General features: G+C 36.0%; 1 protein-coding gene across 1 annotated transcript in view; it reads left to right on the top strand.

Moving 5' to 3' along the window:
• MEI4 (meiotic double-stranded break formation protein 4) overlaps positions 1-23,320 on the top strand; it is a 61,934-nt gene extending 38,614 nt beyond the window's left edge. Inside the window, exon 5 of the mRNA XM_030448353.1 lies at positions 23,069-23,320. Within this exon, the coding sequence (XP_030304213.1) occupies positions 23,069-23,320 (252 nt within the window). The remainder of the gene's footprint in view (positions 1-23,068) is intronic.
• Positions 23,321-25,952: the final 2,632 nt, after the last annotated feature.

A 25,952-nucleotide genomic window follows, 5' to 3' on the forward strand; every position in this document is an offset into this window, starting at 1 on the left:
AATTCTTGAGGCAATAAAAAAAGAAACCTGCAATGAAAGCTTATCTGGGTTAATACTGCTTTTACTTCCTTATTCTCATTCTTAATTCTCTCCTTTTCTTATTGCCTTCTTTACAGTTCAGTTAATCCTTTTGCATGTTTGCAAGCAGAATGTGAATAAGGAAAAAGCATCTTATTTTTGTGGCATATCTGGTATACCCACTAGTCTGGAAGACCACTTGATTATTACTTAATCTGTGCCTCCAAATAGCTAGTTTTAATGCTTGTGTTAACTTCCTTTCTTCATGGAGCATTCTTGCTTACTGACAGTGATTTGCAAAATGGAATGTTACAGAAAATTAAGCACTGCTTCCTTAATGCTTTTGGATATGGGAGTCATCTTTGTAAATTAGCATATATGCCATATGTGCTCTTTAAAAATTTAGTATGCAGGCAAGGTAACTTATTGTTACAGAATTACCTTCTTATTTTCTTTTTTCTTTTGGAGAACTGTTCAAGGTCTTCATTACGAGGTAGTGTTAACACAGTTCCAAGTGCTTTTCAGAATGCAGTATAAATGCACAGTTCCTGTGTCAATGGTTTGCAGCTTATTTACTGCTTTTGTATTTCATATTTTAATACAATGGAAAAGGGAAGAGTTGTAGCCCTAGAATTTCTAACTAAAAATAACTGATATAGTGGATTTGTATAATGGATTTATGTTTGGAAGAGTAATTACAGTTGATAATTAAAACTGTCTTTAAATAAAAGTCTAGTTAAATGTAGCAAAATATGAATGGAAATTAGGGAATGGTTATGGATACTACTGAAATCATCACTTCATCTTTGAAAATATTATTTTAATTTCACAGGACACATTAATATCTTTGGATTTCTCAGCTTTGCACACACTTGCCTCACTAAATGTGTGGGGTGGTCCTTTACACAATAACTTATCAACTTGCTCTTTTGGGACCTCACTTACTGTTTGGGGTTTTTTTTGCTAAAATACCTTTAAAGCTCTGTGTACTTACAGAGCTTATACATAACTACTATAAATCACAATACCAGGAATATTAACTGATGTTGGTTCAGTGCATTCGAAAATGTTAAAATGCTTAAGAAAACTTATTGTGCAGCTCACTGTGAGACAGAGTCTAACCACCAAGCATATGCAGAATACTGTAGGGAACTGTGTATGATAAATATGAGAGACTGTGGTAATAGAGATGAAAATATGAGTAGTAGTTCTGCCTATAGAAATAAATTATAAACAGAGTTTACTTTAGGTTAACTTCTTCAGTTACTCATTGTGAGTTCTTCCTACTCAGTTTGATTATATGGACTGTAATTCAGTCCTGTTGCCTAACTTAAACAGAGTGAATTCATCAAATAACCATAGAATTAAAGAATGGATAAGGTTGAAAATGACTTGTGATTATTTAGTACAACACCCCTGCTCAAAGCAGGCTTAACTAGAGCAGGTTACTCATGGCTGGGTCCAACCAAGTATCAGTTTTTCCAAGGATGGAGACTACCCAGCCTCTCTGGGTAATCTGTGCCATAGTTGATCACTTTCATCACAGAAGAAAGTATTTCTTGTGTTTAAGTGAAATTTCCTATGTTTCTGATCTTGCCCATTGACTTCTGTCCTGTCACTGGATACAAATGAAAAGAATATGAAGCTGTCTTTGCCCCCCCACTCACACCAGGTATTTATACAGATTGATGAGATCCTCCTTGAATCTCGTTTTCTCCAGGTAGAACTCCAGTTCTCTCAGCCTCTCTTTGTAGGTACCTCTCCCTTCTCATTTTTGTGATTCTTCACTAGTCCCACTCCACTATATCCAGGTCTCCCTTGTGCTGAAGAGCCCAGAGCTGGACCCAGTACTCCAGATGTGTCTCACCAGTGCTGAGCAGGTGTGAGGGTTCACTTCCCTCAGTTTAATGGCAGCACTGCCATTCATGCAGCCCAGGACACAATTCACCTTGTCTATGTTCAACAGATTCTTAGCTCCAGAATAGCCAGGGGGAGGCTAAAGAGGGAAAGGAGCTTTTACGCTTGAAAACTTTCTCATTAAAAACAAAAAGTAATTCTAGATATTCATTAAGTTTTTAGCTTAAAAGTAAATGGCATGGGATTGTATTTGATATTTCCAAACTCAGTAGCAAATTTAGAGTAACCAGTTGCACTTCTGTGAGACAAATGCCATAGACTGAAAGAAGTTATTCATTCATCCACTTAAAACAGAATAAACATATGAAAATAATTCTTTCTCTCAGTAGCAATACAAAAGAAACAAATCTCACAAAATTCACCCACACCATAGGTCAGGTAAATGATGCTCTTTTGTCTCAGAGCTTTTAATTTTTTAAATTTTGGGAAATGTTAACCATTCAGAATGAAACCTTTTAATGTAGATGTCTGCCTTCTGTAGATGTGTGCCCCAGACCACTTTTTGTGTGGGTTTTTTTTATTGTTTGTTTGGGGTTTTTTTAATTTTTATTCTGTGCATGCAAGTTTGAAGAGGAAGGCATAAGCGTTCCCAGCTTTCATAGAAGCCAGTAGGAGCTTTGCTTTGAATACGTGCAGTTCAGTGTAAAAACAGGTATGGTAAAGTGATGTCTTAGTTCAGCCAAGATTTGTGTTAGCACTTGCTTTGTGTACTCAAAAGACTCTTTTGTAAAAGGATGAAAGCATTACATCTCTTTCTAAAAGCAGTTGTGATGTTAAAGTAATACTTGTGGTATGCATGGAAGTACAGGAATGATTGTTATTAAAAAAAAAAGGTTTAACTCTGTATTTAGAGCAGACACTGAATAGAACACATTTTATGCCCATGCAAATAATAATACTAAATAGTATTTCTTCTAATTCAGCATCATGCATCCTTTTTAGTATAAGAAGCAAGTACCTTTGCAAAAAAAAAAAAACCAAAAACAAACCCACAGCCAAGCAGTAAGTGATCACATAATTAAGGCTGCAGGCATAAGAGGCAAATTAGGCTTGGAATGTCATTGTATTGATTTAAAATTGCCTTTCCTAATAAAAAGCAGGTAGCTAGCAGTACATTAAGAAACTATATAAAATAAATGAGAGAATTAATTTACAATATTAAAGAACACAGTCTGAATCATGGACCTTAATTTCCTGATTCTTAATTTCTTAATTTCATGATTCTGCTAATGAATCATTTGACCAGCCTTTGGAATATGTCCCACTAGTTCTCTACACGGCAGTTGCTCAAGAATCTCTCCATTCTGCTTATCTTAGAGGAAGTTATGCCTTGATTAGTGTCTGAGTTTGATGCATCAGCAGTTTATATTTTCTGTCTCTCATCCAGGAGCCGATCCCAGTTTGTGGTTCCAGAATCTTTTAAGAGACAGTCACCCATGGTCACAGATTTTTAAAATTAATTAGTTATCATGTGAAAGACAACTCCTTCTTAACTATGCCTGTCTGGTTTTGGAGTGTAGATGCCACTGGAGAAGAAGTGGAGAAGTCAAATTTCAGGGGAAATATAAAGCTTCTGAGATTTAGCTTATCCACAGTTTAGGACTACTGAAAAGGAAGAGAGGTCTTCCTTCCACTATGGTTTTAGAAGAGGTGTATGGAGACCAATAGAATTCTCTTTTTAATGTGTTATTTGCTATATGGCATTGCTAGTCACCTTTAAGGTGTGACTTGTGAAGTGGTTTGGACTTCTGAAATCTACTTTCTGTATAGTGTTGCTACAGAGGCCAAACTGCAAATGTTTTGTTCTTTATGATGAAGAGTGTGGAATATTGACCAACATTCATTACAGTTGTGCTAGTCTGTAACAACTGGGGAGGTTGTGATATAAAGAACAGTTGATCAAAATGTCAAGAATGTATTCTGTTTACTAAAAAAAAAAATTATTGGTCATTTATGTTTTGATAGGTTTTGATCTATTTAAAAATACAGTAAATCATAGCATAGGGCATTTTCATGTTTGATACGGAATTCAGATGGGATTTGTTCATGAATGTGTCTTAAGATATTGTGGACAAAATGTGAGTTTCCATAACATAATCTAGAAAAAAAGAGGACTGAGGAAGAGCAGTTGTAATAGTCTTCCCAGAACATGAGAAGCTGCTATAGAAGGAGTAATCCTTTTTTCTTCTGGAGTGAACACAAAGGAACAATCTTGGTGATTAAGGTTAGACATCAGACCACTTTTACTGAAGATGTTGAAGTATTTTCACGATAAGCATCTTCTGGAGGTGTCCCAAGTCCTGTTGAACATGTCTCAGGTTTACACTAGAATGCTTAAGGACCTTTTCAGCCATAAATCTGAACTCTGCACTCCTATTTTATATGGTCAAAATTTGAATCAGTTGCAGGGAAGGGTGAAGGCAGCAAAACTCCACTGCAGATTTCCTCCACTACTGACGTTTGGTAGAAATTGAAGTACTTCTCTAATTAAATGTGTAGATGCTAGTTCTGGAGAGATTGATATAATGAGGATTTAATAATTAATGCTAGCAGGTCAGGAACAAGGTTTTACAGAAAACTTTGCAATCTTTGACTCATTTTAGGAAATTATTAACACGTACAACGGTCAGGATTTCAAAGTGCAGGAGGTTAAAAATGCTTTTCTTCAGGCAATAATAAAAAATCAGGATGCAGATTAAATGTGTCCTGGCAGGGATTTTAAACAGGTGATTTTTTGGCTTGTGTCAGAGGGAGCCTCTTGGGCTTTTCGTATTTGGAGTCCTGTGAGTTCTGCATTTCTCAGGCAGATTACCTTTGATGTCTCCAGATTTCACTATAATGCCTGTCTATAATATATTTTATCTATAAAGCTGGAGAAAAAACTAATTTTTAGAGATCTTGTAAACTGGGAGAAAAAGGCTGGACTGAACCATTGATTGAGAACTTATAGATTTGTGCCGAGGTGCAGCAGTGCTGTACGTCATATAAGGACCTGAATAATGAGTAGCTTACAGCTGTGTTCACTTGAATAGCATTTCAGATAATATGTACTGTTCTGGGCTGTTTTATGCTAATGACAAGATTAATAATATTCAAGAGCCTTTTTGCTCATTTAAAAAAAATTTCTATTTATCATAAGAGCTGTTCTTTGGAATGTGTTTTGGCATTCATTTCAATTTCAGGGCATACATCTTCCTTGCAGACAGTTTTAAATGCATTTGAAAGTTAAATTATTTTATTTATTCATAGATTCTGAGGTCAGAGTGAGTCCAAACTCCAGAAACTATCAAATCTGTTATTGATCATATGCATTTTTTACAATTATTCTCATCCTTTAATATTAATTTTATTATTTTTATAGAATCATAGAATCATAGAATTAGCCGGGTTGGAAGGGACCTCAGAGATCATCTAGTCCAACCCTTGACCCACCGGAGCAGTTTGCTAGACCATGGCACTGAGTGCCACATCCAGTCTTTTTTTAAATGTCTCCAGGGACGGAGAATCTACCACCTCACCGGGCAGTCCATTCCATAGCCTGATCACCCTCTCCGTGAAGAAATTCTTTCTAATATCTAACCTAAACCTCCCCTGGCACAACTTAAGACTGTGTCCTCTTGTCTTGTTGAAGGTCGTCTGTGAAAAGAGTCCAGTTCCCACCTCGCTACAGCCTCCTTTCAGGTAGTTGTAGAGAGCAATGAGGTCTCCCCTGAGCCTCCTCTTCTTCAGGCTGAACAGCCCCAGCTCTCTCAGCCTCTCCTCATAGGGCCTGTGCTCGAGTCCCTTCACCAGCCTGGTTGCCCTCCTTTGGACCTGTTCCAGGACCTCTACATCCTTCTTAAACTGAGGGGCCCAGAACTGGACACAGTACTCGAGGTGTGGCCTCACCAGGGCTGAGTACAGGGGAAGAATCACCTCCCTGGACCTGCTGGCCTCGCTGTTTCTGATACAGGCCAGGATGCCATTGGCCTTCTTGGCCACCTGGGCACACTGCTGGCTCATGTTCAGTTTCTTGTCAATGTAGACTCCCAGGTCCCTTTCTGCCTGGCTGCTCTCCAGCCACTCTGTCCCCAGCCTGTAGCGCTGCATGGGGTTGTTGTTTTAATATTTTTTGCTTTCTCTATCTGAATTTTATCACCTGTTATTAAGTAATAGTTTAATAACAACAAAAAAAAACCCATCAAGATTGATAGCATGTACTGAAATAGTAATACAGCTGCATAGGTCTATGTAGTGCTACATGCAAAGTTATAAATCAGCCAGATAAGTTATGAATGGAGAGTACACAACTGTCCAATCAGATAGTTTTATGCTCAATCAACTTGACTCAGTAATATTCACTAAATATTGATTTGTGTCATTATTTATTATGTATTTGTTAAATATTTATTTGAGAAAGGAATCCAACTGGTGGAAACATTTTTTACTAGAACTCACATGAAAGAAGTTTTACAAATGCTTAGAATAGTCCAACAGTTTCAGTATCAGTTAAGATAATTGGACATGATCCCGTCCTGGCTGTGTTGTGTTCTAATAGCATTCTGCATGCTGCTGGACCTCCTTTGAACTCAAAAGTTAAAACACCAAATCCAGAGCCTGTTAGAATCACTAGAGGATTCCATTTTATTGTTTTTTACTGAATTGGATTAAACCTTTGGATTTAAAATATGATAGTACTATACAGTTACTGAGTTTGAGTACTTTTGCAAAACCAGAATTGGTATTTAATATGAATTGAGAGTTTGTTTATGTGAGTATAATTATTAGTGATTTATAGTTTTTTCTTCTGCTTCACACAACCCTTTGTACCAATAATTTTTATTATTACCCAAGGTAAAGCATAATTTCATATTTTAATTTTTTTTAATGAAACATAAACATAAGCTGTTAAGTAATGCTGCCTGCTTTTATTAGTGATGTCTGCCTTGGTTGTCTCCCTACCTGATGCTCTGAAAGAGGATTTTCTATATCTGTCTCCTTATTTAGAGTATACCACATTTAGGAAACCTGAAGTTATCTGTTTGCATTCTCAAAGCTCTTATTGACCACTTCTGTTATGATTCCTGTATGAAAGCTACAGTCAGAATAATATATAGTAACAAATGCAATTTTCTGGTTTAAAGAGCAAACAAACCTTAACAGTGTGAGTTGTGATCTTTCTTATGCCATCCGTATTTTCTTTCTCTTATTCCTTGTTTGAACAGTTTTAAATTGTACATAAGATAGTCAAAGAAGAAATTTAGTAGAGATTTTATAGGGTTCTCAGGATACAAAAAATATAAGGTATTTGAGATTGCTCCAGCAATTCAATCTTATTCCTTTGTAACAGTGTTGGACTAGGGAAATTCTGGTTTTAACTAAAAGCCCCAAAGGATATAGCTTAAAGAAGCTGTACTAAACATAGCAAAGGAAAAAATATAGCAGTTTCCATGGCAAAGCTTTTCTTCTTTCTGGTGACAGGCAAAGAAACTGGGAGAGCTCTTGCTTTTCCAGATGTGCTTGGTACCCCATCTGTCTTGGGTCCTGTGGGACAGCACCCCAGGCAGTTTGCCACCAAACCTGCAATCAGCAGTTCTTGCTTTAGAGCAGAAGGACCATTTGCTGACCCTGCATTTTGGTAAATTTTTTGTCATCTTGTGGTGCTTCCTGATTGATTCTCCTGCCTGAAAAGTGAGGACAGAGGAACTAAAGCAGGACATTTGCAAGATCCTTGTGGGCAGCCCTTAGGACACTTTACTGTCACTGTTGCAGGTATGAAGAATTTTGTCAGAATAGCAGGTAGCATACGACATTGCTTTAAACTCTACATATAAGACCACCACCACCTCTCCACCCATAAAATCTCATTTTTTTTATTTGTTGATTTGTCTTTCAAGATGATTTCCTGCTTATTCTTCTAATAAGCAATGAAGTGTTAGGAGAGAAGAAGCCTACTTTTCTCTTCAGACAGTGTCTGTATAGAGATCTGAATTGACTGTGAGCAACTGAAGGTGATGTATGTGTGCAGAAGTGATGGATCCCACTGAATTTCTGCCCATGGAGGAACTGGTGTAATATAAACATGGCAAGTTTTATTGTAATCTGTGCACAAGACACTGATTTCACTGATTTTTCTTATTACATTTGACTCAGCAAGGGACAGTTTTCTAGAATTTTGCTAACTAAATGAGATGCCTGTAGTAGTAATAGTAGTAGATGCCTGTAGTCACTTGATCCCTGCTATCTTATTTGTAAAGTATCAGCCTGTGCTAAGTTCTGAGTTCCAAAGAAGACTTGAAGAAAATATAGATAAAGCTGAGTCTAAAAGACCAACTTACTTCTAAGGAATCTGTTTCCTTCTGTAAGGAGTTATAGGAGAGTCAGGATTTTGCAGAAAAATACATCATTTGAAATAGGAAGATTTTCTGTAATTTTTAGTTGTCAGTGCATCTGTAGATTTTTTTTATAATCATGTTGAAATCAAGGCAAATTGATTAATTGCCCTTGTGAAATATTAAGGGTTGTGCAGGAGAAGCAATGAACAATTCCCTTACTGGGTTATAATTATTTCTATCATTGGAAAATTCTTTTTTTTTTTTTTTTTTTCAGAAGCCTGAATAGTTGAGTGTAAATGTATTGCATCTGAAAAACAAACTCAGATGTAGGCATTTGGCTGCATATTTCTAACAAGACCTTCAGGGCTTCATTGCTGAAGGGAAATACTAGAGATTAATGAAAAATCTAGGAAGTGCATGTCTCTACTAAGTTAATAAATAAGACATAGATGGGTTTTATTAGTTTCCAGTTGTATCCAGGAACACAAGCAGTGACCCATGATACTTTTAAATAAATATGCATCTTACAGATACTATTTGGGAAATAATTACAGTCCCTGAAATGACCAGCCAAAATAATAAATTTACTATTCCACTTCTTCATGCTAAAAGTAATTAACTATCCATAAGTAAACTATGTCTTTTTTTATTTGAGTATCTGTTAGATAAAATGTCTGCTTCCTCTGATACTCCTTATTTTGATACTCCTTTGCAGTCCAAAACATGAAATACAGTGCTTGTCTTGAAATAACACTTTTTGTACAGGAGACTTTGTATTTTTGTAATATTCAATGTGAACATAGAGGACAGAATTGTATTCCAGTTAATTCTTAACTGGAGTAGCATAAAGGAATTTCCTTAGCAGACAGGCTCCACTGCCTTTTTGGCAAATGCAATATCCTCTTGAAATTGATCTTCTGAGCAGTGATCTAGAGCTTAATATACAAATACGTTTGATGTTTTAATGTGGGTATTGACATACATTCATTGTGAGAAATACTACAAAGTTACACTGGGAGGAACTTGAGAGCATCTCTTAATAAAGCATTAAGCTGTTGCAGATGATGTTTCATACCCCCACTTTTTCAGTTCTATCCACAGTATTATGAGGAACAGAAATGTCCTTTTCTTCTTCCACTTCTGACTCTTTCTGTTTCTTGGTGTACAAACTTCTAGTTTTCCTACTTACATTTAGTAGGGTTACTTTGGTTTTATCTCTGATTTAGCTTTTATTCCTAACATGCTTTAAAGTTACTACTTTTGGCTTTGTGGTTTTGGTTTGCGTTTTTTTTTTTTTTTTAAAACTCTACAACTTACTGATATCCTGTGATCCCTTTAGCTTCTCTCTTCATTACTTGTGTTATAAATTTTTACCTTGCTTCAATGCCATTGATTGCATCCTCTTCTATTCACTGCATATAGATTATTTAATGTCTTATCAGAGCTTTCACAGTTTCTTTTAATGGGTTCATTTTCACATCTGCATACTTCATAAAGTTGATACTTGGAGATTTCAGCTGATATACTGGCAGCTTACAAGTAAAAATATCATCTTCCATAGTTTATAATCTATAAGATATAGCTATAAATCTTTCAAGAAAGATTATTATGTTCATTTTCTGGGGAAAAAAAGTATATATATATTTTTTCCCTTGAAATTTCAGATCAAGGACTGTATCCTTTGTGGTCCCTTCTAGTTTTAAAATTGAAGGCTATATAAAACCATAATACTACGTTATTTGATACTAACAGATGCTACATGACCACGAAGCACTGGAATTATGTTTTTAAAAGAGGCATAAATAATTACTGCTCTGTTTTTGTCTAACTGCGAAATCTTTAAGTCAAAATATTTGTTCTGAAAAATATGAGCTTGTTTAGTTTGTTTTTACATGCTCTTCCCTTCAAGGGCAAATATGCTGTAGAGATACCACTGAATTGATGTGAGTTTGGAACTAGAAAGGGTAAAGTAACTTTGTCAAAGGAAAAAAGAGCTACATCTAAAACTACTATGTTTTACGTTGGAAGAGACCTCCAAGATCATCCAGTCCAACCTTTGACCAACACCATAAGGTAACCACTAAACCTTGTCCCTAAGGACCAGGCCCAAACACCTTTTAAATGCCCCCAGGGATGGTGACTCCACCAGTGCCCTGGGCAGGCCATTCCAATGCCTGAAAACCCTCTCAGTGAAAAAATATTTCCTAACATCCAGCCTAAACCTCCCCTGGCACAGGTTCCATCCATTCCCTCTGGTCCTGTCACAATTCACTAAGAAGAGACTGTTTCTCTCCTCACTCCACCCTGTCTTGAGGTAGTTGAAGAGAGTGATAAGGTCTCCTCTCATCCTCTTCTCCAGACTAAACACCCCCAGCTCCCTCAGCCGCTCCTCACAGGACTTATGAGTGCTCCAGGCCCTTCATGAGCTTTGTTGCCCTTCTCTGGACACGCTCCAGCACTTCTCTGTCCCTCCTATAGTGAGGTGCCCAGAGCTGAACACAGGACTCAAGATGTGGCCTCACCAGAGCTGAGTACAGAGGGATGATCACCTCCTTATTCCTGCTGGCCACACTGTTCCTAACACAAGCCAGGATGCCATTGGCCTTCTAGGCCACCTGCACACACGGATGTGTGTGCAGCAGCATACAATTAAGTGGATTTTCAACCAATAGCCCCTGGTTCCTTTCCAACTTACAGCTTTCTAACCACACTTCCCCAAGTCTGTAGCTTATCATGGGGTTGTTGTGACCCTGGTGCAAGACCTGGCATTTGGCCTTGTTAAACCTCCTAAAATTAACCTTGGCCCATTGGTGTGACCTGCCTAGGTCTCCCTGTAAGGCTCCCCTACCCTCCAGCAGATGGACACAGCCACCTAGTTTGGTGTCATCTGCAAATTTACTGAGGGTACACTCAATCCTCTCATCCAAATCATTAATAAATATATTCAGGAGAAGAGGCCCCAGAACTGAACGCCGGGGGACACCACTTATGCCAGCCACCAGCCAGATTTAGTTCCATTCACTACCACTCTTTCAGCCTGACCACTCAGCCAATTTTTTATCCAGTGCAGGGTGTATTTGCCTAAAGCCAAGTGCCATAAGTTTCTAAAGTAGAATTTTTCTTGTGAAAGACAATGTCGAAAGCTTTAGTTAAGTCCAGGTAGACAATGTCTGCAGCTCTTCCCTCATCGACGAGGCAAGTCATCTTGTTGTAAAAGATCAGGTACTGTGTGATAGTACTCAAGATGACCAAGAGCTGTATAGTTATAAATTCTGAAATAACTAATTTCCTGTCATCTCACTGTTTCTTCTGGATCTTGATTTGTGTGCCTGCTTGGAGCCAGTATTTGAGACTGAGCAATAGATATGATTTTCTAGTTAGGGGGTACTTCTGAGAATGGACTAGTGAGTCTCCATCACTGTCCATGGTGATTATTGCTGTCAGCCATGCTGCCTTTCTCATGCGTTTTGCAACTCTGCTGACTTTTCATTTGCATATTTTTCCCTGTCATTTCACTTCACAATTTTCTCTAGGGCTGTTGATTTTCCTAGTTTCAGAACTTCTGAGTTTTGTTTGACTATGTTTAAAGCTAAACTGTTATTAAACTTAGGTTTATTAAATATTTATATTTTTTCTTGTATGTTTCTTGATTTTAAAACCAGCAGAAATTACAGAGGGACATACCAAAAAACTTCCACAGTCCTTCAGTTTCCACGTGCCTAGTTCCCTGTGTGAAATCTTTTAGTTAAGCTCCTGGTACAGTGCTGGGAAGAGTGAATATTTCAGAATAGGCTTGACAGCAGTGGATACAATGAGCGAGAGACAGCTGTTCTAAGAGTTAAGAAAAGTACAGAAATTGGTGTTTCTTAAATTTTGCTTTTCAGTGCAAGCTGATTTGTCAGCCCAAAGTGGTTTCCTTAGTTGAAGCACCTAAATCTTTTAAGTTGGAAATGGGAAGGAGGGGGGTTAAATATATCCTTTTAAATTACATTACTATATACCAGAGCTTCTGATATTCTATTTTCTTATAGAAAATATGCTTTCTTAGGAAATGATAGATATATACAGCCTAATCAGTGATTTAGACAACAGATTGTGCTATCCTCTGCAGGTTGCTTAATTCTACTACTTATATAATATTACTTACTTATATAATATTCACATCTGATTAACAAGCACATGAAAGCCAGTCTGATACTATCTAGGGAATGTAATTCACTTACTTTTTTTGAAGTCACATTCTAAAACACTTGAACACTTGGTTATCAGTACAGGACAACTCTTCCATGACACATTTTTGCAGTCTTGCTAACTTTCAGTTTCACATCAAAACTACCCTTAAGTATTACCCTGCAGCTAATTTTAGAGCAGGCCATTCATATTTGTATTGCACTTCTCTTTCTGTTTTTGTACTTACACACACCGTTAACATTCAGAGTTCTTCTGAAAATACTCTGTCAAATTTTCATTAGTCTTTTAAGCATCTGTGTCAATATGCTCTGATGCTGTTACTATCATGCTCATCTTCCCAAAGCAATGCAGAACCTTTCTGCCTCTATACCAAGTATGGCAGCTACTGGCATAAGCACTGTACTTGAGTTAGTTAACTTTTTCAAAATAAAGAGAAAAGAAATAACTTTCAGACATGCCCAAAGTCAAACTAAACATAAAAAATGTTTCTCAACAAAATTATTCTCGCCAGTTTACTGACTCTCTTTTCAGAGGCTTGTATTATAAATGCAAGGTGAGCAGTCCAGAAGAACAAGTAATTGGCTGCTATTCAAAACTGCTTACAAACGTGAATATTATAAAAACCAGTAGAATAGCAATTACAGTCTGTGTAGAATATTAATGTGCTACTTTGCATGAAGCAGGCCTTTGTTATGAGTTCATTTTATAGGTGAGCCAATGTAGAGTGGTTTCAATATGAAATATGGCATACAGTAGTATTAATAAAATCCTGTTGCACATATTGGCATCACTTAATGTGCACTTAAGCAAAGTTTTAAACCATATAATCATACTGCATGCAAGAGCAGCAGATTAAAAACCACTCTGAGTCTTTTGTCATTATTCTTTCATCAGTCAATGTAGCAAAGTGATGATAGCTATTGAAGATCTAAATTTTGAAGAGGGCAGTTAATTTAATTTTCTCTTATAACTGTAATAAATGATTATTTTGATTAAATCTTAAGAGCGAGTTCTTTAGATTTAATCTCGTGGCATTTACCAAGTACAGAAAATAGGTTCATAGCTATTATTTCTATGTAGTTCTAAAATATTATTAGGTTAATAAATTGGTAAAACTACATAAGATGAATTGTGGCAGACTTGGCCATGTTATAATATTTTTTCAGAAAATATGTAACAGATTAGAAGGAGAGGTTTAGATAAAACCAACAAACTTAGACTTGTAAAGTCATCTATTCTGAAAGGTTGTGATTTAAAAGAGGAAACAAATGAGCATCACCAGAGAAGTATAAAAATGAGTGTGTGATGTAAAGAAGATGAGTATTTTTCTACCCTTAATCATTATGCAAGAACTTGATACCATGACAAGAAAAAGGCAAAAAAACCTTGCATCTGAAAGACACCTTTCTTTGAAGGGCTGCTTTCTCTGTGTGAATATTCCATGCAAATTCTTGCTGTATGGGCTAATTCTCTGTAATCTTTTGGGGTTTTTTTCTTCTCTGCTTTATCTGTTATCTTTGGACTACTGGTATCACTTCAGATACCTGTAATTTCCTCTGCCTCTCTGAAGCAGTAATTTTCAGCTAATACTTTGTGCTTCTCTGAGGATTCACATCTAATGGATCCTAAATGTTGAGTAACGAGTAGATTCAAGAAATACAGTGCTTCTAACCTTTATAGAAGTCAAGAAATTTCATTGGATCATGCAGAATTCCATATAAGAGGTCCCAAATGGTGTTAATTTAAAAATTGAAAATTATTCTTCAAAAGCCTCACAGTCTTTCTGTTTCCAAAGCTGTTTCAATTTTTCAGAAGGACACTTTTCCTTCCAAGACTGACTCATTCATCACGAGGTTGTTACAGGAAGCAATGGTGGTGTTGATATCCCCTGTCAGGCAAAATATTGTATAATTTTCAAGAGGAACACCTCCTAATTTGAGTTTTTATGCTTCCCTGGAGAAAGGCCTTCCTCTTTGGTCATCTACCTATTGCTAACTGCTTCCTTGCTAATGATAGAGTAGATTACATCTTTCTTTGAACTGAAGATGTTAGAACCATGTTAGATCTGAAGATGTTAGAACCATGTTAGATCCACTGGTTTAATGACATTCACTTTTCAAGGGCTCCAGTTCTGTGGATCATACTTCATAGGGCCATGCTTCTGGAGTGTTCCACAAGTGCAGCCAGAGCTGGATCCACTGGAATAATGACATTAGCATCACCCAGATGATGGCATAGTTTGACCCTCATATTGTAGACATAACCAAAAGGCCTGATACATTCTGCTTTTAGTTTATTACGTTATTTACTTCTTTAAGAAGTGCATTTGTATGTGTGTATACATTTGTATTAGCAAAGCCAGGAGCTGTTCCATTTAGTCTTCCTTACTGTCATCTTGAACTGCTGATAACTCTCCCCCTGTTCAAGGATGATGTTCCTAAGAAACTGTCACAGCAGGTTGCATGTTCTTCTGATCCTGAAAATATGAGCAGTTTCCTGTAAAAAGAAAAAATACTCTGCAGCTCGTAGTTTCTTTGGGGGGTTGTTGTGTAAACCAAATTGAGTGGAATTAAAATCTGTCTAGAACCCAGACACTGAGTTCCTTCATCTGCATATGACTTTTTGAGTTGATAATTCTGATAAAATCTCAGGTGTTCAAGAGTTGAGGGGTGGGGTGGATGAGGAGATAGAGATAAATAAATAAATAGATTTTCCTGCTTGTTGCTAAGTCCCTGTGTCACCTGGAGACAAATCATGGGTCATATTTTATTCTGGAAAGAGATTATAGATAGCAAAAAAGTTTCATGGGCAAGTAAAGCAACATACAGAGTGGTAATGGGCCAAGGCTGACCCTGTGCAGCTCTGAATGCTAGTCTGAGATCCCACTGAGGGAACAGAAGGTGAAAGAAATCTAATGAACCCTTTAGGATTAAGGAAGTCAAAGTCTTTCAGTTCCTATTGCCCAGAGGATTGAGAACTGAAAAGAACGTTAAATGAAGCGTAGTTGTACATGGTGATAATCCCATCTCCTCCATCTCCAGTAGGGAATATAAAGTACATAGTATTAAAAGAAGAGAGAAAGACCTGTGACAGAATCGAATGAGAAATTGTTAAGAGTTCACAGACTGGAAGGCTTAAAAACTTTTATAAATCAATATCTGTGTCCCAGTACAGTATAGAAGAACCTGAATTTTATTTAAAATAAGTTTAGTAGCAGAAACAATCACAGTTTGAGTCCCTTATTGGCTAATTTGCTGCCATCAGGGAAATTTGAAAGAATGTATTGCATGGCTAACTTAAAGCCATTAAAATGTACCAGTAGTCTTTTTTTTATTTGTTCACAGTCTGCACATCACTCTATGATCCCAGAAGTTTTTGCTCTGCTGTGGCATGCATATTCACTACAAGAGCACTGCTAGCAATGGAATGTAGAAAAGCTCAGATTCCAGATAATGACCTCCTAGTTAAGTTTTGAGTGTTAAAATAGAAGGGGTTTTTTTATATATTGCAGCTCATGTCTTTCAGGGGTTAGAAATGTTATGATTACTATGCCAGGTAGGCTAGACATTCCTATAACTAGAAAATTGTAAAGAGTAAGTTACAGTGTAACATAAATGACATGTGCACCTTAATTTTGATAGGCTTTGATTTTGTTTTCTGTCCTTCTCTTAATAAGTCACTCCATAAGTCACTGTCATATTTTAGTTAATACATTTCCTACAGTCATCTGAAATCATTTTAAAGAGGTAGGTAGCCTCCATATTTACTATGATTTGATAAGATGATCTTTTAACATCTTTTCACAGTGGTTTTAATCCATCTTAAATTTAAAAATATGTTAAATTGCATTAATTTTACAGCATTATAGCTGTTTATAAGTAGCAAAGAGAACAGAGAAATGCTATTGTGTTACTAAAACCACTTCAAAAAGCATTGCTATGTTCTTGCATGTGTTGCCTACTGGTAATTATTAAATAGGTCTAGCTGCTTGTAACAGATCCTTTGAAGGTTAAATGTACCTCTCCTCTTGTCAGGCCTAGGTAGTTTTACTGACCTATGTTGAAGTTTGGGCATAAGAAGTGATACCAAGTAGTGAAAAGTCACGTGTTTCTCTAAGTAAACTGTCAATAAATCTTTTGAAACTAATACAGGAGCATATTTCAGGAATTCATTGTGTTCTGATGTGATTGTAATTAATAGGAGAATTTTTATTGTTGTTGTCATTCAAAACTCAATTTTATTACCTTAATGTCATTCTTAACCCATAAAAATGTTATATGTGTGATGTTTACTTTCAAGACTTGAATATATTACTAGCATTGCTGTATACTTTATGACATTTTCTGTAGGATGAGAACATGATTTCTTATGTCATCAAATAACGTCTATTATTTTAATGAGGTGGTTATTGCATATAGTATTTACTTTGTGGTAAATTAAAGAGAAACACATCACGCAAAGAAGTGATGTTACCAACATGGTACTTCTTGCCTTTTTGCCAAAAGCAGGAGCTTGATATGTATAAGGCTGACCCAGGGAATTAAGTGGAAATCTTGAAGGACAGACAAGTCTGCCCATTAAGAGAGCACAGTTCTGTCTGGAAAAGCAGGTTTGAACACTGGCTGCAATCAAAGGACCATAGGGCTTTCTGCTCAGGAGGAGTTTCCTTACCACTTTTAAGAACCCTTGAAAAGGAGATTGTGAGAGCTCTTTTTTTTTTACTACTCCTTGCTTTTCTTATGGGCAGTAGCTACTAAATGGAGAAACTGTTGGGTTGACATCCCCAGTGGGATGAAGGGGAGAGAATTAGAAGTGTAAAACCAAGAAAACTTGTAGGTTGGTTGAAGAGCAGTTCAATAATTGAAACGCTTTGAAATACGCTCTCCTGAGAGTACTTTAATATTAGAAATATCCTTAAGTAGGTTTAGAAGAACCTATACCATGACATACACTTTCACAGTCTTTATTATGGATTATTTTATGAAAAAATAAAATAAAATAATAATTCCTCATTATATTTTATGCATCAGCTTGTGAAGAATTTTTTCAATTCTAGCATAGGTTTGAAACATAACAAGAGTGACAGAAGTGACAGTTTAAGTTTATGCTACGTAGATAGGAGTAAAATAGGTTCATAAATTCTTATTATCCCAGAAAGGTCCATAAATTCATTTTCTTGTTCTCTCTAAATGAGATTTCTTAGTGGCTCATATTTTAGCTTTCTTTAATACAATAATGGAGATTAGAATTTACTTTTTAAAACTTTCTGTGTCTTTGATGTTATTTGAGAGGCAATTATGATTCTTGCTCCTAAACAGAAACTTAGATTATATACTGCTGGTATATTTAATTTATTTGCAATATGTTGTGGAAATCATGTTGCTAGATAAGAATAGTATTGCTTAAGATGGCTTAGGAATTTCAGGCAATTCAGTGTGTCATATTAAGGGCTAGCAACAGATGACCCTGCTAAGTGATATATGGAAGTGGCACAGTGCATAGATGTCTCAGGGATAAGTGTCTTCCCCTTAGGTGACAGATTTTAAAGTGTGTCTTCTGTTTGCTATCCAAAATTCTCCAGGGTATGCCAAATTACTGTGATCTTGCAACATCATTTCTGCAAGGTTCTTATTACTGCTTCTGAAAACTTTCTACTGTGAGGCTGTCTGGGACATTTTAAGAGTTGTTGACAAAATGTTGCTCAGGACTGTAGTCACCACACAAACTCTATCTGCAGTTTCATTTGTTCCAGAAGTTTAGCTGATGGTCCCTCCTCCTCAGGAATTTAACTGCCAAAAAATGTTACTTATTTCTTGGCCCTTTTTAGAGGCATTTTAGTCTTAATCTTTAAGCAGAAGTGTTGAATCTTCGGGAGCTACTTAAGGAGAAAGTGATAGCATGAGTAAAAATGACACAAGAGGTTCAGATCCCATTGAATAAAAGGTGGTGGGAGTTTTTCTTTAGATACTGAAAGAGAGTGTAACTCAGTTTAAACTTTCCTGGTAGGTGAGTATTCAGGTGGTTAATGAGGATTGTGTTTACTGGGAGAGAAGTTAGGGAAATATGCATTTCAAAATCACAAAACAAAAAGCAATCAAAGAGAAATGCTAATCAGCTAAAACCGAATCCTGAGTCATGGTAATTTATAAGGTAATTACCTTTTACAAACAAAGTACAATAGTATTAAAATCAGAACAAAAAGATTTTTAGTAGTCTTTCATGTGTTCCCACCTTAAACATTTTGGAGATGCTTTTTAATATGTTATTTACATGTTAAACAGCAATTAGAGATAACCCCTTTATCATGCTATTTGCTTTCTTATACAATAGATTTAGGTTTTATAAATTTTAATGATCCACATAGAGGGTTTTTTACATGCTTGTGGAACATCCAGTGAAAAGAATTTCCATGTTGTTTTGAAGTAAAATGCCTTTTTTCCTTTTTATGACACATGCCACCCTCTGAAAAATATCTTGTGTTTAGGACTTGAATGCAGCCATGAGTAGCTTAAGTAGGGGGTTCTGAAAGGAAAAATGAAGGGTCAAGAACAGAATTCACTGTGAGAATAAATTGTCTTTGTTAATAAAATGAGAATGTATTGCCACTCGAGGAAACAATTCAATTGTTCTTGAAATATATTCCCATTAACCTCTGACTCAGGCTGAATAGGTAAAGTAAAACAGTGTTGATTTTGCTGAAAACTTAGATTTTTCAGCATTACCTTGGCAAATACAAACAATACTAAATGCTGATTGCTTGTTGATAGCATTGCCAACCAGTCGATTCTTTCATATTTCAATATGATAGTTTAGAAACTTTTTTCCTAAAAAGTGATGTTGTCAATATCTGTCCATTTAGGAATATCTTTTAATAACTATATACTTGTAAGGACAACTATATTGTAAAAAAAATGAAAACAATTTGAGAGAAGCATAGAAAAAATGAAAACAATTTGAGAGTGAGCATAGAATGGCTTGGAATTTGATCCAGGGCCATCTGAATAGTTCCTTTGCACAGAGGAAATATAATAAAGACCTAGTGCCCTGAACACAAATGTCTTTTTAGCATAATGACTGTCATTGCTACATACATCTTTGAGCAGATCCTTTTATCATCTTAGCACTGGTTTTGTAAAGAAGATGGGTTAGAGAACTTCTCCCCTGCTTTCAGATTATGTACCAGGTCTCTGTGCTTTTCCAGGTGGTTACCCTGTAATGTAGGAGAGACTCGGGGAATTAATTCTAAGCCAAAAGCTTTAACACTTGCTGCATTCTTAATTTGGTGATGTAAATATACAAATTGTCAGATCATCAAATCCAGACAGGAGATCCTTGCACCTGTCATTCCCATTTTATGCAAAGCTCAATCTTATATATTTAATAATTTTGAAGAAATGATGTAACTTTGAATTTTTTTCATTGAGAAATCATAGTAATAATATAATTTCAAAAGTTAAATTAATAACTGAAGTGTCTGCAGAGTTCAAGTTACCATTAAGAAGTACATCTCCACCTAGTTGGTGAGGAAAACTTGGCAAGGACTGGTGTCACAAAAAACAGTGTCCAAACCCCATATTCTGTACCCATAAGAAAACAGTGTTTATATTAACATTCTGGAAAACAGTTAGTGTGAAAGTTATTTAAAGTTGGTATTATTATTCTGGAATTGTAGCCTGGATATAAATGATTTGATTTACAGACCTGCCTCCTGCACTTTGGCCCAGCTGCAGGTATGTGTGTGTACATGAACATACACTGCTACTCACTCCCACAGACTGCTGAGCAAGATGGATGGGTGTCACGGATGGGTGCCGGGCCCACCCAGAGACTACTTACAAGGGACTTAGCTAAAAGCAAAAGTACAGAAACAGAAAACCACCTTTATCCTGGCCCAAACCAGGACAATGGGTTTGTTATCTGACTGCACCATTAGGTAACAGGAAAGGTATTCCTTGCAAATTCTGTGTCATAAATTTATGTTGGTAGTAATTGCATCAATTAGTGCTACAAAAAGCATCTCACAAAAGAAATGAAGACACATTTTGTTCAGATTATCAAATGGGTTGGAAAGGTTAATAAGCCTTAAGTCAGAAAATGTTCCAGATGAGTATTTTTTCCCCTGGTTTTATAAAACAGGATTTCCAACTGTGCTTATCCCCTGAAAAACCTTATAAAAATGCTTCCTCCCTACCATCAGACTTAGCCTTTTTTTTAAAGTCAGTTCTGTGGGGCTAAAGTTAATTTTTGTTTAGTGGAGTTTGGTAGCATTTGCAGAGGAAAGAGAATTAGTTTGTGGTTTCTATTATCTATAATCAATTAGATAGTTTACTAAGTTGCAATTAGTTGCACTTTTGAAGTCCACTGAAAGTAACACAATTGCTTAACTGCTTGAAAGAGCCTGAGGTTAAGGGGATAAATGAAGTGACATAATTTGCCTTTCTGAAACACCTATTGATTTCTCATGCAAAGGGTAGATCTGAGTGAATTTCCAAGCCCAACATTTAAGAATCAAACCAATATTTTTGCTTGTAGCATTGTACTTCTATTATCCAAGGAACTAAAGGCATAGAATTTCGATTTAAGCTTTTAAATAAGCATTTTTCTGGGCACAATCATACTTTATTACTCTAGAGTTTCCAGACATTGTACACCTGAGAATATAATTTTGAATGGGGTGAACTATATCTTGGAAGGCTCAGTTGCCAAAACTCAGAAGTCTGATACCACAGTGCATGCCCTAAGGTACTTCTTCTAGTTTACAGCTGCTGACTCTTATGTCAAGCTTTACTCATGCTTGGATATCCTTGGACATCCTAAATGACACTAAATATCTTTTTAAGCAACTGCATCCCACCCCCTGCTTCCCTCTGTTGACTGACATAGGAACCAGGGATAACTGAGCTTTTAGATTCCTGTTTTTGGTCAAATTACTTCCACACCAAAAGACATAAAAAGCAGTCTTTGTGGGCCTTTAGAATTATCTGTTCCCTGGAAATGCAGGAAATTATTAATACCTATTATTTTTGCAACTTAGCTGTAGTCAAATAAGCCAAAGAGATACATTTATCTCACCAGTATTAGTTAATAGTCAAAACAGTCAGTGTATAGGCATGGTTGTCCTCGAGTCACATAGTTGGTCTTGGAAGAAACAAACTGTCTTGTTACCTCTTTTTTAGAAGGTTTCCCCTAATTATACTATTTGATTTAATTGGACTTTAAAGTTAATATTGCCCTTCTATATATTTGCTGTCTGTCATGATAAGAATGTTGATATTGAATTCTTGACAGCAGCTTCTGAACTGCAGATATTCCAGAGAGACAGAACCACAGCGTGGAAGGCTAAGAATATTTCTTGACCATTAACAAGACATCTAGAAAACTCAGCAAAATGACTTTGGTACACTGAGGCTTTGCAACAGGATGGTTACGGTGTCTTTGTGTTGTCCCTGAGGTTATCTGAAAGCCATCACCCTAGTGAGCATCAAACAGATTATATGTTTGAGAATGCCTAACTCAGACTGACAGAGTGAGTGATCCCTGAAACACATCTGCTGCAGAGGTAGATAGCAGCAGCCTTACCTGAGGAAGGTAAATTGCTGTCTTCTCATTAGATTCCAGTGGATTAAAAAAATCAGTTATATTGTTTGTCAAAACAAGTGCTATGCACTAAATTTCACACTTTGGAAAGTCTAGCAGTACACACAGTTTAGGGTTCATAAAATGATTTTATACTGATTCATAGACTTGTGTCAAAGCCTAGACCCATCTGGCTTTCATACTGCAGGCCTGAACAGTTAGTTGGGTAGTCTTGCTTAAGGCTATTTGTCCATTTTCTAAAATACATAATTAAGCTATTTATATATAATTAAGGCTATTAATCTATGATTTTACATTTCAGTTCTGATCATCTAGCAACTGTAATTGCCTTTTTGAGATAGTCTCAAGAGATAGAGTCTCTAGAGAGACAGCTCCCCAAGGTCCAAGTTTTTGTCTGAACAGTTATTCCCTGAGTATGGCAGAGGTTCTGAAAGCTTCAGTTTGAAACTGCAGTTTCCAAATACAGGAGAAGTAAATTTACAGTGGATAAAGCTGTAAGGCTTTTAATGAATTTGTAGTCAGTCAGTATATTGACAAACTGACTTTCTACTTTGCAACTGAGTCAGATACATAATTCTGGCTTGTATATTTTCTATTGAGATTGAGAATTTCTATTTTTATTTGGTTTCTAGGGGTGTCACTTGAATGGATGATTTGTATTTTATTTTTCAGAAACTAGAAATCCACTGGTTTTAATTATATACCTAAAGCAATCAAAGCTGTTGTTGTTTATGTTCATGTAGATCACTGTTGTATGTCACAGCACAGGTATAATTGGGTAGAAAAGACTTTGGCTCATGAGCAGGAGGTTATTTTGACTTTTCATTTGGCAGGATGATGGAGAATGAGTTTGGCTGTTATCACAAAAAGGAAAACATTTCTTAGAAGTAATCATGCTGAGTGTATATCCATTCTGATTATGTGAATACTACTGCAGATTTTAATGGTATTCCTTAAATTGTCATCTGAGATGGTGAGATGCAGAAGCATTTTCAGACCGTGCTCATGTATCAATTTTTCTTTATTCCCAGATCGAGGCCATGTATGACATTACACGGTATGAGAATATTTTTCATCTGTTCATGATACTGGAACAACTTCTTCAAAGTGGGACAGGAGAAAGTAACAGTTCAAGCTCAGACTTTGATGGAGAAGAAAAAATCAGATTTCTGAAGAACCTTGATCAAATGATTCTTCACCTCTCGGATGAATTCCCTTTGCTTTCTTTATATTTATGGAGAGCGAATGTTCTTTTGAACTCATCTCAAATACAAATTGATTAAAACAGGCAGCCTACTTTTAGTGTGTTTGTTGTGGGATTGCACTAAAAAATTTTTGAGCCAGATAGGAAAATTGTTGTTATTGAAAAACAATTACTTTAAACTACTATTCTATACAGTCGTTTTAGAGATAATGCAATCTATTTCCATTTTTTAAGATAGAAAAAATGTAATAATCCAGCTGCTGTTTTAAATAAATGCTATTTTTCATAATGGAAAAGAATATCTTGTTGTTTGCATACATACTGAAAATGACAACAAAGAAAGGTGGTTTGGGTGATGTTTAAAATAACCACTATGAATTTTAAAATCAAGGCATAAGGTGCCTCTAGAGCTTCAGAGTTAGGAAACTAATGCATGTCTTTTAAGAGCTTCTGTGTGCTTTAGAGACAACGGCTGGATGGCAGAAAGTAAAATATTTCTTTTTAAACTTAGTAACTTGTCCATATAATTTCTTACAGGACAGACTTCCTTTCTGATTTAATCAAAAGAGTCATTTCTTGAGCAAAGTAAAACCTGATGCTGACTTTTACAGCTTTCTTACATTCATTGTGCACTGCTTGGCTTTACTTGTATATGCACAAGTGTAGACAGCCTAGGCCAACACTATTTACTCCAAATTGATTAATGATTCCAAAGATTTAATCTGAGTAAATTCAACTCTAATGACTAGTTTAAGACCTTCTGTTTAAAATTGATGGAAATTTATAAAATCACCTTATGTATTATCTTACATTTAGCTTTTTATTTCTGTGATGGAATTATATTTCTAGTAATAATTAAAGTAGTGTATTTAAATAGAAGTCAGCTTAAACATAAAGGCCTTTAAACTATGAGTTCAAAAATACCTTAAGTGCTCCAGAGTCTCTGATAAATTTAGAGACTATTACAATGAATGGCATTTTTTCTACTACATTAAATAACATTTTAGTTTTGTTATGTCTCCTAATAGTCCATATTAACTGTAAATATATAAAATTTTTATCATTACTCCTTATCCTTCCCCTTACACCTGTTTTGTCAGCTCCATTTTTAAGTCAGAAAAAATTATTTTTACTTTTTAAAATACTGTAAATAATTTATCTTGTTAATCTGAATGCACTTATTTTAGATAATAAACCCATTTACATATGCATGTAAAATATATTAGCATCTATAAACCAAGTTACTTTGATGTTGAATTGGCTCCACAGAGAGATTCTTATACTTGTTTAGACACTCAGCACTGTTCTGTTTCTTGAACTTATTATTTGTTACGTCATATGGTAACACTTGTTTAATGTTTTCTTTTTAGTAAAATTTCCTTCTACAAAAACTTTGATTTTCAAAACAAGTGTTCCTGAATATTTTCATTAGAAAATCAGATAAGTTTAGCCAAATTAAAAAGAATAAAGTTCAAGAGGTGTGTAAATTTGTTAACTACTCAGGAACTTCTGTTCCCTTTTAGTTATTGCTTTACTTTTTTCTTTGTTTAATTGTTTTATTAAGGTAGAGGATCAGTTCTCCCAATTTCTTCCATAGACCAGAAAGCATGATTTACAAAAAGAGCAAGGCAAAGAATTACAAAAGAAATGTATCTCGCTGATATCATAATTTTCATTTTCAAAAAAAGCTTCATTCAAAAATATTTTATAAAGAAAAGACAAAAAAACATAGGACAATACCAGAACCTCTGTAATAACAAAATGTGTGTTCTTTCAAGACTCTTGTTCTAAAGAACAGTTGCAGCAGTAGATTGCACACCACTGGGTATTTGCTGACCTAGTTACTAGTAAAGCCACTTAGGCACAAAGGGACACATTTTCTTCTTTGCAGATTAAATAATTTTTTCACCAGCAAGCTCTCCAGCCTGCTGGGAGTGCAATGGATATTTTGAGAAACATGTACATTGTTGGTAAGTTTTAAAGTAACTGCTGACTGAAGTCATGATTTTCAAAAATTTTTTTTCACAGCATCCAGGGAAAGGGGATTTCATATCCCAAAGTGGAAAAACTACATGGTACTTACTCAGGCAGAAGGTTTGCAACACATTTGAAAGAAACCTTCCTGCATCTTGGATTTTAAAGTTCTTGCTAAACAAGCTGCAGTTTATTTTGCAGCTTGGAAAGGGATGGGGCAGAGTGAGGGTTCCCCTTGTCATGCCATTGTAGCAGTTTAGATGCATCACTGTCTCTGCAGAAGTGCTATTAAGTGATCACCTGGGCTCTCTTTATCTGTTTCAGTGCAAAATTAAATAGTGCAGTTGAACCACGTCGGTGAATGTACCTCAGCTTTGGTGGGAGCAATAACTCTGCAGCCACAATAGTTACTAGACAGATTATCTCATGTTTCTTGAAGAAATCTTGCATCTAGGTGAGACTCTTATAAAGAGAAAGATGCACAAAGGTAGAGATGTCTCCTTGTGGCTGAGATGCCTAAGCTATGAAACACCAACAAAGTACCCAAATATTTTGGTTTGGATCTCCAGCTGCTACTCCAAAGGACCACAGATCTTCTATAAGTCTTACAGAAGACTTACAACTGAGTTCTGTAGGTCTTGTCATATTTTCTCTCTATAGATATATCTGACAATCTGGAGCATCTTTAGTGACAGTCACTAAATGTGTCTCGTTAGGCAACTGACTTGAGCAGCAAT

The sequence above is a fragment of the Calypte anna genome, chromosome 3 (genome assembly GCF_003957555.1).
Source record: "Calypte anna isolate BGI_N300 chromosome 3, bCalAnn1_v1.p, whole genome shotgun sequence".
Taxonomy (NCBI): domain Eukaryota; kingdom Metazoa; phylum Chordata; class Aves; order Apodiformes; family Trochilidae; genus Calypte; species Calypte anna.